At 43.5% G+C, this 12,500-nt stretch overlaps 1 protein-coding gene across 2 annotated transcripts in view; it reads right to left on the bottom strand.

Annotated features, from left to right (window-relative positions):
- Nucleotides 1–302: 302 nt before the first annotated feature.
- The window catches only part of syt16 (synaptotagmin XVI), a 41,051-nt gene continuing 28,853 nt past the window's right edge, over nt 303–12,500 (bottom strand). For both annotated transcript variants that reach the window (XM_080415199.1, XM_080415198.1), the window contains exons 5-7: nt 10,853–11,320; nt 10,298–10,487; nt 303–4,640 (exon numbers count right to left, since the gene is read on the bottom strand). In XM_080415199.1, the coding sequence (XP_080271325.1) occupies nt 4,327–4,640; nt 10,298–10,487; nt 10,853–11,320 (972 nt within the window). In that variant the 3' untranslated portion in view covers nt 303–4,326. The remainder of the gene's footprint in view (nt 4,641–10,297; nt 10,488–10,852; nt 11,321–12,500) is intronic.

Here is a 12,500-nt window from a genome sequence, read left to right as displayed (position 1 = left end):
AGAATTCACATTTATTTCCAACTAAAACACTTCACCAACTCACCCAATCTGTCTCCAAAGTGTAATCTCATCCCCAAACACTTAGAAACTCTCTAATCCATTCTAATCTACACTGCGTTATTTCCTAAGAGTATGTTGGCCAAGGAATTAAAATTTAGATCTGCCACAGAGGACTAGCTGTGTTGTAGCTGAATGTTCATATCGGGGGCCTCCCATCCTCAGAAATTAAGATATCTTAACGCTGTGTACCGGGAGGGAAGACCGAGGAAAACAGATGGCAGACAGACGTAAACACAACAGGGATCTGTATTTTTTTTTTATTGGCAAGGACAAAACTTGGTACAAAAAGTGCTCTGTTGATGCCATGGTGTCATAGCATGCATGGCTCACACTGACAGTTGAACAGCCTGACATGGGCTACACAGTAAAATCCTGATTGTTAATTTCACTCCGAGAATGTACAAAATGTAACCAAATGTACACATGTACACATTTGGTTACAAATGGATAAATGACCACTGAGGATTTTACTGTAGGCTATAATACTTAAAGTATCAGCCTAGCTATCACACCTTCCATGCATACAATTAAGTCCTACAACTGTATTCACATGTACGTCTGATAGATTCATGCAATTTGGGAACCTTTATTCACACAGATGCGTCTGGTTCCCCAGTAGAGGCAATACAGTACATTACAGGCACTTCGTCAGAGAAATTGCAACCCAGGACAATTAATTGAACATGCAACCATAGAAGTATATAGAACTAAGCTTTTAGATGTCAAACTAACCATTTATAATCTTTAAAAAATATAGAGTAGATATTATAGATTATGTACAGTGACTCTAGACATGCATAAAATACTATATCACAAACTGTGCAGGGAGAAAAAAAAGTAAACGTATAGTCTGGTGCGTGGTGCCATATGTATGAAGTTTGTAGAATGGGAGCATTGACAAGAAAGCATTGACTGAGCCCATGTCTTTCAGGTGTCATGGAGGTAAACATCCTCCCAATCATGCCAGGGGTTGCAAACTATTTTTATGAGTTGCCGTCATCCCATAATTAGGATATATATTTAATGTTGTTTTTAATATGCTTGTGTGTATTTCCTAATTCGTTATATATAATGCCAGTACATGAATAAATGTAAAGATTTCTATCAGCCATTCCTCCATGTAAGAGGAAAACATTATTCCCTTCTTGAGTGTCCGTAACTCAAAAAGTTACTAAAGAAATAAAAAAAACATCCTCATAGGATGACAGCAGTTATATTATGTCACAACTAATCAACACTCATATTCCTCACACAATAACTTCATGAATATTGAACTTAACAAATAATTTGCAATATAAACATGAGAAATACATCCACATGTTACATCCACCTGTTTCCCAGGCTTCTTCCACAGATCAGCTAAAGCATCACTTCATTCTATCATCATATAATGAAAAGAAATGTTTACAATAGGCTATCTATCTATACAAATAAAGGCTAAAAATATATTCAGGAGAAAATGTGTGGGAGAAAATACATTTGTAATGGCCAAAATACATATACATCTTCCTTTATATGTAGCATATAATTCATCTTTGATTTGGTTCAAGTTAGTGCTGTGCCATGTGCACACTTCCCTGAATCTTCCATTAACAACCTTGTTCATTCTTCTGAGGTCAACATGTTACTATACAAACTGTAAACGCTTAACTCTTACGCTGTCCACGTCGACTCAATTCCAAGGGGACCATTCTCGGCTTCCGAGAATGCTATATTAACTTTCAATGTAATATTCGTTAGACGAAGAGACATGAAATATGTGTAACTGAGCTGATTAGTGGAATTTGCTCAAGGGACTGTCGCTTGGTTCTGTGAAGTGAGTCATAATTCCTTAAGGGGATGACTGCAATGATGATGATGATGATAATGTGATGGTGATGATGAGGTCCCTCGCCTAGACTAACATTCTAATCATGTTTTGTTTGTTTTGTAAAAGCAATGGGTCTCGTTTCCACATGGGCTCTAATGTGTGTTGATATGGGACGTAGTTGGCGTTGATTTACTCCCACTGCAGGTGACACATACAGTAGGTGTCCAAATTGCTCATTTACTCTTCAGCTCATTGAAAAAACGTCATTTAAACACAGAGGGTATGAAACCGTGCTCAGATGCACCATGAAACCTACAGCTTTTTTGTTTGTTTGTTTTTTACTAAGTAGAGTAATAACAGTAAGTGAAACAAGTGGCATTATCCCTGGATGATCATTACAATTCATTTTTCACAAAATGCTGGAGCTGGTATACAGAAGAAACAAACATATTTCCCTCCAGCTCATCTGTTTTCAAACTGTACGCAAACAGGTTCAATATAATACCCTTTGCTATGACTCGACACATTTCAGCTCAATAGTTGTATTGATTTTATAATAATATGCATATCCGTAGGCACAATGCGTAGTCAAAGTGCATGCTTTACTCTAAAGAGTGTAAACCGAAAATTAGAGACCCTTGTCGGTGCAGGTGGTTCTAGAAAGAACCATGTAATTGTTGCTTGTAAAAAATAATAATACATCTTTACTGGGCTTTCAGATATGAATATAGAAGAATTATATCAACTGTGTTGCTGTCACCTTTCACAAAATGAAAATTGAAAAAAAAAATTGGTGATGGTGAGAACAATAGAATGCTGTGCATTTCTCCAGTAATAACTAGGAGTGTTTTGATTTTGCATATAGAAGCACTTTGCTCCTAGTAGGCCTATTTTGTTGCTGTATCATGAACCTTTCGCCCTGCTTGAGAATGTTAACAAGTGTCTTTTTGCATTAGGACGAGGTGGGGAAAAGCTCTCAGGCATTTTATGAACACATGTGACCTGCTGTGACTGTGATGACTATACAACACAGAATACCTTTTTGCTATGAAAATGACTGATCTAACCTGGTGCACCAGCAGATATAGACAGAAGGTCTGTAACTGGAAGAGCATGCACACCTCCCAACAGAGAGGAAAACCTGCCACGATATCTACTATTTAACATAGATTTACTGACTTTTCTAGGATTAATTCACCTTGCCCAATGGACCCAATCAGACTGCTCCAAAAGTGGCCAACCTTGTCCATCTGACTGGCTCAAGTAAACAGCTTCACAGAGTATGTTACAGTAGCCTATTAGATCCTGAGTAACAATAGGGACCACATAGCTGTATCCTAACCCACCATTCTGCAGGAGCCGAGTTTGAGACGCCCATGCCATGTGTGTTTATAGGGGTGTTCATATTACATTATTTGTGCCATCTTCTGTATATGTGATATAGCTACCTCCTGTTCTGTACAGCGCTTTGGTCAACAACAGTTGTTATTAAATGTGCTTTATAAATCAATTTGACTTGACTTGATTTAATTGCCTTCGAAACCTTGACTCCATAGAGAAAATGTTGTATTTAGAGTAAACAGTTTTCCTTTTAGGTTAGTTTGTGTCCAGCTTTGGCCAGGCCCATCCAGTAGGCTTGGGCCGATATGTAAGCGATAACGCACGGCAAGGTGTCCTGATATAGGAACAGAATAATTACGGAATAATTACTCCATGATGTGAAGCCGAGTGGAGCTCCACAATATTTGTTATCATTATGCTATATTTTTCAGAGGTTGGGGGGAAAAATATATCCTGCCAAGCATATCGAGATATACAATTTTGGATATCGCCCAAGCCTACTGTCCAGGTTGAAACTGGTTTGACCCAGAGCGCCTGGCAAAATCTTGGTCGCAGACTGGCCACAGCATGACTTTGGCAAAAGGAGACAAGGCATATAAGGACATGACAACAGTCAGTTTCAACAGAGCGCTGTCATGGAATCACCCATTCCTTACCTGATGTTCTTTCAAACATATACATTTATGGCAAAACACTGAACACACTTCAACAGCATCCTGAACTTGCTATTCTATGTCTGAGACATAAAGCCTTAATTTCGTACATGTGACAGTATAGAAGTCTGTATCTGGCTTGGGTCCAGCCTGTGCACACCCTGGCCAAAGGGGACAAGTCGTTAGAGGAAGTGAGAACAGCCTGTTTCGAGAGAGGCCTGTCTGAAGAATCTGTTCCTCCCTTTTATGGCAGAATTAAGTAATAATAATACCCCATCGTTATGTCAACTCAATCACAACATTCCATCCTCTGTCTAAGAAAATCTGCCACAGACCTCTGAACAACTGCGCAGTTAAAACTAACATCCCAACAATCCCTCCATCCTCTAGCTGCATAGGTCCGACTCCGGACGCAACCCCTCCGACCTCTCCACCCCCTATCCATTACTGCCACCTCCTCCGCTAGCCCTCCAGGAGGACGTGCCAGCGGCAGACCTGCTGCCCGCGGCCATCCTTCATGTCCTGCCAGTGGAGCTGCTCCTCTTCGCCGCTGCTGTTCTGTCCCAGCGCCACCCACCCCACCATCTCCTTGCGCTTCATACTGCGCCGGTTGTAGATGGACACCATGAGCGTAACGTCTGAGAGCTGGAACAGAGCCACCTGGAAGACGAAGGTCTCCTTGTAGACAGGGTTGGGCTGGCCCCGACGCACCGATGTCTTACACCGAGAGATCTCCTGGCCCACGGAGTTGAGCAGGGTCAGCCTGCCATAGGTGTCTGCCGGGAGGGGAAATAAGAGCAAGACAAATTCTAGTTCAGTCAGACAGACAACTCTTGGATTGAAATAAATGTTTACTGAGCATAAATATAATATTTATTGAGCATAAATATCTATAAGCATATTTTGGCGTCAAGGCTCTGTCTCAATTAATTTGTTCCCTGTAAGCATGAAAATATTATTAAACTAGAAAATGTGCTCCTCGGAGCACAGGTCTCCGCCAGTACTGCTCCTGATTAATCCTGTCTTACCTATTTATATTACATATTGTCACGTGTCACTTGACCAATGTTAGCTTGGCTGATGGAAGCTCACTTCAAAAAATGTAAGTGACTTTTTTAAGTGACACACCTATTTATAGGTTTTTATTTCGTCATGCGTCTCGCTAGCCAATCAAAAGCATTGGTGACAACATATTGTCACATGTCACGTGAAGCTTGACCAATTTTAGCTTGGCTGAGACGGAGGGACACACGGAAGGACAAGAACGAAAACATACTCTCCACCTCTGGCGGAGACAACTAGTGAAACCAGGAGACCTGGTTCTGCCAGACCCCTAGTTGTTATAACGACATTATGATGTCGTGTGATGATGACATCATTACGTGGAATTCTTGGCAAAAACTGTGGTTGAAAAAACTGTGGTTGAAATCTGAATGGCTGGGTAGGAAAAGAGGGACAGACCGACCGACCGACAAAGCCTCATGTAGGCCGACCCCCTGGGTCTGGCCTACATGCATACTGCATACAGCAAGTCTATAGGTTCCTATTCTCTCTTCTTTTACTGGTCACATACGAATGAAGAAGTATGTCAGGGTTTTGCAGGGTTTCTTCCATTGACCATGATGAATGCGTAGGGGTGCTTGTCTGTAATCTTGCAGCAGTGAGGATGTCAATCGTGTGCTGCTGCTCCTACTCATCACAATATTCTCTACTTATAATGTTCTCCTGCGTGCCAGTTTGAAAATAAATTACTTCAACACCACTGCGCAAGCCATTGAATGGGATACGTTTGATCACAGGAGCCATGAAAATGCGGTAGACCCGGGTTCGAATCCCAAGGGTTACATCAACACTTCTGAATAGACTGGTCTGCTGTGCAGTGCTGCCTGGGGCTGTCGTCGCCATGGTGATCCATTTACCATATTAGGGAGATCAACAGGCATCGGCCTCCTTGATTGGCCGACCCATCCCATCGGCTTTGTTGATTGGTCAAACTTTACCTGATGTTTGGGCCACTGAACAATATAAATGGTGGCGCGCTCATTTACACTTTAAACAGCAGGACTTCAGTAAAGTACTTTAATCTGTTTTCCTTTGGTGAGAAATGTTTTGCTGGGCGGTGCATCAGAAAAGAAGAGGAAAGACATTCTATCATGTTTCTGTAGCAGTGGAACACAAAGTGTATTCCTTTGGAGGGGACGGGGACAAGAAGGACACGGACAAGAAGGACACGGAGCAGATTGAGGTTCACGTCTTCAACACTGTGTCTTTATGCTGGAAGGAGTTACCACCAGTAACAACTAGAAGAGGAAAAGAAAAAGTTCCTTCCATGCGCAGGGGCCACACAGCTGTGTTGATAGAAGACACCGTCTACATCTGGGGGGGATGTAATTCCACAGTTTATGATTTATGCTACAATTCACTTGATGAATACTACAATGTGCTTTATGCATTTGATGTCGACACCCACAGATGGTTCGAGCCCAATACTTCAGGAACTGTTCCAGAGGCGAGGGCCGGCCACTCAGCCTGTGTCTTGGGGAAGGTCATGTATGTCTATGGAGGACGGAACAACTTGACTGGGACGACTAATAACATCTACAAATTAAAGACCACCACAATGGTCTGGTTTTTAATTAACACCAGAGGCACTGCTTCATATTTTCACTCTGCCACCATCATCGGGACAAAGATGTTTGTATTTGGGGGCAGAAGGGACGAAAACGGCTACAACAACAACAACTACTACTACAACAACTACTACAACAACAACAACATCAGAGTGTTTGACACAGAGACAAACTTCTGGCTGGAGAAGCCTTCCAAACAGCTTCTTCCAGAAGAACGCCAGTGTCATTCAGCCTTTGCCTACAATAGAGAGCTGTACATAGTTGGTGGTTACTATTATGGCCAGAAATTCAATGATCTGTGGAAATTCAACCCAGATACCTTCTCATGGAAGAATGTTGAGCGCAAGGTGGAAGGCCTGTCTTGGATTAAGAGCTGTTGCATGGTTGGAGATCGCATCACTTTTATAGGAAGCAAAAGATATCCGAGCATCTTAGATTTTAGTCCTAGCCTGAAGACATTATGCAAGGTAATGTTTATTCGATACGATCTGAAGTGGTCGGGACTTCCACACAACATCAGGTGGGAACTCGAAAATATTGGTTACAAAATTGTGGGATAAAAATTTAGAAAAAATTAATAAAACTTTAAAAAGTGCACTTCGGAGCACTGCCAGACCCCTAGTGGTTGAAATCTGAAGATCAGAGCACTACGTCACGCGAAGCTTGGCCAATCAAAAAGAGGGACAGGGAGGAAAAGAGGGACAGACCGGGAGGAAAAGAGGAGGAAAAGAGACAGACCGGGAGGAAAAGAGGGACAGACCGACAAAGCCTCATGTAGGCCGACCCCCTGGGTCTGGCAAAAAGTATCTGTCAAATTGATATTACAGGGAATGAAAAGATCCCCCTAAGGGAATCATATAGAAACAGAGCCCACAGGTGGATGCTGAGGTGATCATAGGAGCACAAAAACATAATAGAGCTAAGCACAAAATAGCAGCAAAGCAGGCTAGCAAGATAGCAGAGCAGCTCAGCAAAAATAATGAGCAGTAAGCAGAGGTTTAAATAGCCCACCCCAATCAGATGACCTGTGCATGTGACTGATCACCTGATCAGGAGTTGGCGCTGCTCTGAGTTGTCTGCCTATTCTCCACCATGCCTTCGGCCTGGCGGAGAGTAGTTTTACCCTCTGTGTGTGTGTCCGTCTCAGCCAAGCTAACATTGGTCAAGCTTCACGTGACACGTGACAATATGTAATATAAATAGGTAAGACAGGATTAATCAGGAACAGTACTCGCCTGGCGGAGACCTGTGCTCCGAGGAGCACATATTCTAGTTTGTTTATTTATTTACCAGCATTTTTTCTAGTTCTGGAGACAACAGAAATAACTTAGAGAATAGAGATCCTAGCTTTATGTATTGACTGCAGTGGAATCTAATCCCATCTCACAAATTTCCCACTGACACTGTATAGTCGGGAAGTGTTTACATCAGAAAACACTTCCGATGGTCCTTGTTGTGTATATTGCGTATAGGTTGATTTTCTTACCGCCCTTTTAAAAATAGATCAGGCAAATCTGCAGTCACGCGAAGCTTGGCCAATCAAATCCGGATGTCGTGTTAGTAACGTTTTTCATGACATTTATTGGCCAATCAAATCTGGATGTTATGTTTTGTGACATTTATTGACCCATCAAATCCGGTTGTTAAGTTGTGACATTTTCTGTGAAGTCCACCCACCCACATGCCAATTTTAATACACAAGATTATATTACTTAATCAAGACGCATTCTAGAACAGTAGCTCCTATTCTGGGAGGATTTCCACTACAGCAGCCTGGAGAGATGAGTGGCCTTTGTGAGTCTGTTGCACAGGCATCACGGCATTGGACTTTTCTCTTCCTCTTCACTTCTTTTTTTCTCTTCCTCACCTTTCTTCTCTTTCTCTTCTCCCTCCTCTGCCTCCGTCTTGGTTTGTTTGGCTTTCTTGTTACTGGCCGCGTTCCTGCGCCCTCCCTCTCCCTCGTCTTCAGAGTCGGAGAACTCCTCTTCACACGCTATCCTCTTGTCATGGGCACGGATGGAGATGCGTTTGTCTGGGTCTTCATCCTCTTCGTCACCACTGTCCTCCTGCACAGCGTCCTCTGGAATGGCCTGCATCTGAACCGCCAGGGCGTGGGGAAGCATTCGCAGGTTCTCAAACAGCCGCTGCTTGATGTTGCCCAGGTAGCCGTTGGTATTGCGGTTGGTCATATTGGACGGGCTGATGTGAAGCTTGAAGTCCGGTCCAAAGTACTCAAAGTAGTCGTTGTATGGGAGCTCATTAGGGATGGAAGTGTCCAGAGCTACCGCTGTCTCGTACGTCCAGCAGCAACCTACGTTACGGGTGGTGTAGCCTCCTCTGTCCAGCATCAGCAGAGGCAGGTTGAAACTCTTCACATACTCCACACACTTGGCATGGCCTTTAATAGTGAGGTTAAAGCAGCCCAGCCTGTCTCCTGACAACGAATCAGCTCCACACTGGAGAACCACAGCGCTGGGTTGGTACATCTCCATCACCTTAGACATGACAGGTTTGAATATGGCTTCATAAGACTCATCGTTGATCCCATCCCTCAGTGGGCAGTTAACAGCATAGTATTTACCCTTCTCTGCACCCATGTGCCTCAGGTTTCCAGTGCCAGGGAAGTACTCTCCATATTTATGAAAGGACACTGTCATCACACGGTCTGTGGTATAGAAGGCCTCCTCCACTCCATCCCCGTGGTGGACGTCAATGTCGATGTACAGAACCCACTGGTGGTATTTCAGTAACTCTAGAATAGCGAGTACAATGTCATTGACGTAGCAAAACCCAGAGGCCTCAGACATCTTGGCGTGATGCAGCCCTTCGGCCCAGTTGATGGCGATGTCAGCCTGTTGTTTGTTTAACCGCTCCGGCAACAGAGCCCCCTGTTGAGAGCTGGCAGAACTCAAACAAGCCATCGAACACAGGACAATCATCCCCTACCTTAAATCTCTGCATGTGTTTTCTATACTCTGACATGTTGTCGGCCCAGATGGAGTGTAGGAACTTGATGTAGTCGTCACTGTGGTATTTGGTCATGACCTCTCCATTTGCCTTGTGGGGACGATATATCTCCATCTTTCTATAGAGGCCATAGTTGAGCAACAGGTTGTGGGTCATGCGGAATTGCGGATCCGGTGGGGCTTCATGGGGTGTCCCTGACCGTATTAATAATTCCCAACATCAACTTCGTAATAGTAGAAAACTTTTTTCTTTTCCATTATTAACAATCCTAAACCAGTTTAACACATTGATTGCCAAGTTCTTTCAAATCCATCGCTTGAGTGCCGCAATTCAAAAGATCGCATATATGCATTTTCACACGGTATAAAAAACGAACGGAGAGCTCCACTTCTATTTTCTTTAGTCTGGGTGACGAACAGTCATCGTTGTCGTGTATCACATCGTACTTAAGCCCGATCAGCGATTGTCGAAAACGTCACATCCGGTTATGACGTATGGGCTGTTTGAGCCTGTCGAGCGAGTCAGCGAGTGATCAAGGTGTCGATTTGCTGCTCTCTGCTGGTAGATCTGTCGTATGTGTTTAAAACCGCAGCCAGACAATTTATTTGAATGAAAATTTACAAAATAAAAACAAAAAAATACACGCAAATCGCTGGCACAGGGGTGAGTACATTATGAATAAACTCTGGCAGTCAATGTGTTAATACATTTCACATTAAGTTTCAGGTCTGCCGCTGCCTGCATGCACATATATGCACGTGCTTGTGTATACATTTGCAAAAGAAATGCAGCCAGAAACATGTGTCAGTTGTCAACTGGCATTGTTTGTTCCTGACCTGGTGGTCTGTTGATGGCCAGGTTTCGGAAATGGCTTCCCTTTATGATCTCCACAGACATGCGTCCTGTTGTGGCGTTGTAGGCTAGGCCCACCAGCAGCTCAGGAACTCCTCCATGGGTCAGAGACTGGGTGGAGGAGGCACTGTCGCTCTGGGACACCGCAGACAGGCTCAGCTGGGAGTCCACACTCTGATGGACACAGAAAGATGGACTTTAAAGTAGCACAAATAAACAAACATAATTAAACAATCTCTTACCACTCTAATTATCCCCCACCCCATCACATGTCTAAACACTTCCTATTGCACTATGCTGCTGTTGTTGCAAAGTCTTGCGGACATGCCGCACCAACATTTCGCTACTTGTACGAGTGAGTGACAAACAAAACCTTCATCTTGATTCTTGTTGTCTGACAAATATCCATGGCACTTACTCTGACCTTGCACTTTGTAAGACGCTCTAGATAAGAGCATCTGCTAAATGCCTAAACTGTAAATTGACTAACTAACTCACAAGCCAGTGTCCAGCGTTATTCTGAGAACGGAGCCTTTCACCTTCAGGTTGCTGCGTGGCTCCAGCACCAGCGACATCTCCGTTGTTCCCCCATGGGGGTCGAGTCCCCCGAGTCTGAGCACCTTCTCCCCCATCATGCGTTCGCGGGACATTCTGCCACCCAGCGCATACAGACGGAACCTGAGTGCCGACAAGGCCAAGTCTGACGGATCCAGGCGTGAGAAGCGGAACGTCTCGTTGAAGTGGGGGAGCGCCCCCCGCTGCAAGGAGGTTTTATGCCGTTGTTTTTTGGCGGGAAGCAGAACGGCGTGCACCTGCCACGAGTCCATCCCACTGCGGCCCTTGTCAGGAATGTCCCTCGCAGTGATGACTGTGACCAGGAGTTTCTCTGTGTCAGGGCGATACTCCAGGGAGATGACCAGGTCCCCACATTTGGAGATGGGGGGTCGGGGGTCGACACTGACAGGCTGAGAGATGGGCTCCTCCAATGGGACAGCAGGGTGGTCTTGCTGGGGGGAGGTGAAAAAAACATGATACTGGTTGTTATTTGCAAGTCAGACAAGGTAAACTTTATTGTCCACAAGGGAAATTTGGCTTGGGCTTTCACCCCTGCTGCAGCCACACACAAAACATCAGTGACAAAAGACAAAATACATAACAGGGGGGACACAACATTACACAAGAGCACAGATAGTGGTCAAACTAATCTTCTCACGGTCAATGCTGTTTCAGAGGCTCGTTCAGCATTTTAGTTGACACCGGTACGAACGATTTTTTAAATCTGACATAGTTCCATTTTGGTTCGCTGTACCTTCTCCCAGAGGGCATCATTACAGTGCCTTGCTCAACAGTTCACCGAACTCTACATAAGACTCCATACATTTTCTGATTTGGATGTTCTTGCTGGGAAAGGAAGAGAGTAAAATAAAAGAAATAATTAAAGGAAGAGAGCTTTACACACATTCCCCATACAAGATTAGTTTTGTTTCCTTTTATTCTTAACTAATGTCCATAGCATATCATGTACAGTATAGATCCGCTGCTATGCTCATGCACCTTACAGAATGTCTTATCTCTGGTACTTACCGCACCGGATAAATTATAATGTGTAAATATGTAGATAAATTGTTGTTTTTTATTGATATCTCTCTCTCTTTCCCTTGCCCCATTCTTCTTCTTCCCTTTCTCCTTTATGGAAATTCTAAAAACAATGGAGCTTGCACAAAAACTAATTTCCCCCACTGTCTTACACCTGTAAACCTGTGATGAGACAATAAAATGTATTCTGATTCTGACATATATACCGACATAACCTTATCTTGCACTGTCAATACATGGGACCACAATGGAAACAAGTCCCCAGGACTTTTTTGTGTTATCCCTTTAGTCCAAATGTTTTACTGTACCTCCATGCTGTTTACATTTTTGACTAATAAAGTATTCAATAAATCAATCAATCTAGTCATGTTACTTTTGCAGTATGTACATACTGTACAGAGAAAAATCCTGTAAATGTTGTCGAGGGTACAAAAAGACCCATTTATGGTGTTTGTTGTCTGGGTAGGTAGAAACAGCTCTTTTGATGAGCCTGCAGTACAGAGTTGTCCGGACAGTCTGTTCTTTGACCATGAAACTGGTTTTATGCACAAATAATGTTGCCCCTTTCACAAAGTACAATCCTCCGTGTTA

The sequence above is a fragment of the Gymnoscopelus braueri genome (genome assembly GCF_963280865.1).
Source record: "Gymnoscopelus braueri genome assembly, chromosome: 19".
Classification (NCBI taxonomy): Eukaryota; Metazoa; Chordata; class Actinopteri; order Myctophiformes; family Myctophidae; genus Gymnoscopelus; species Gymnoscopelus braueri.
This window is presented reverse-complemented; position numbering and strand designations above follow the sequence as displayed.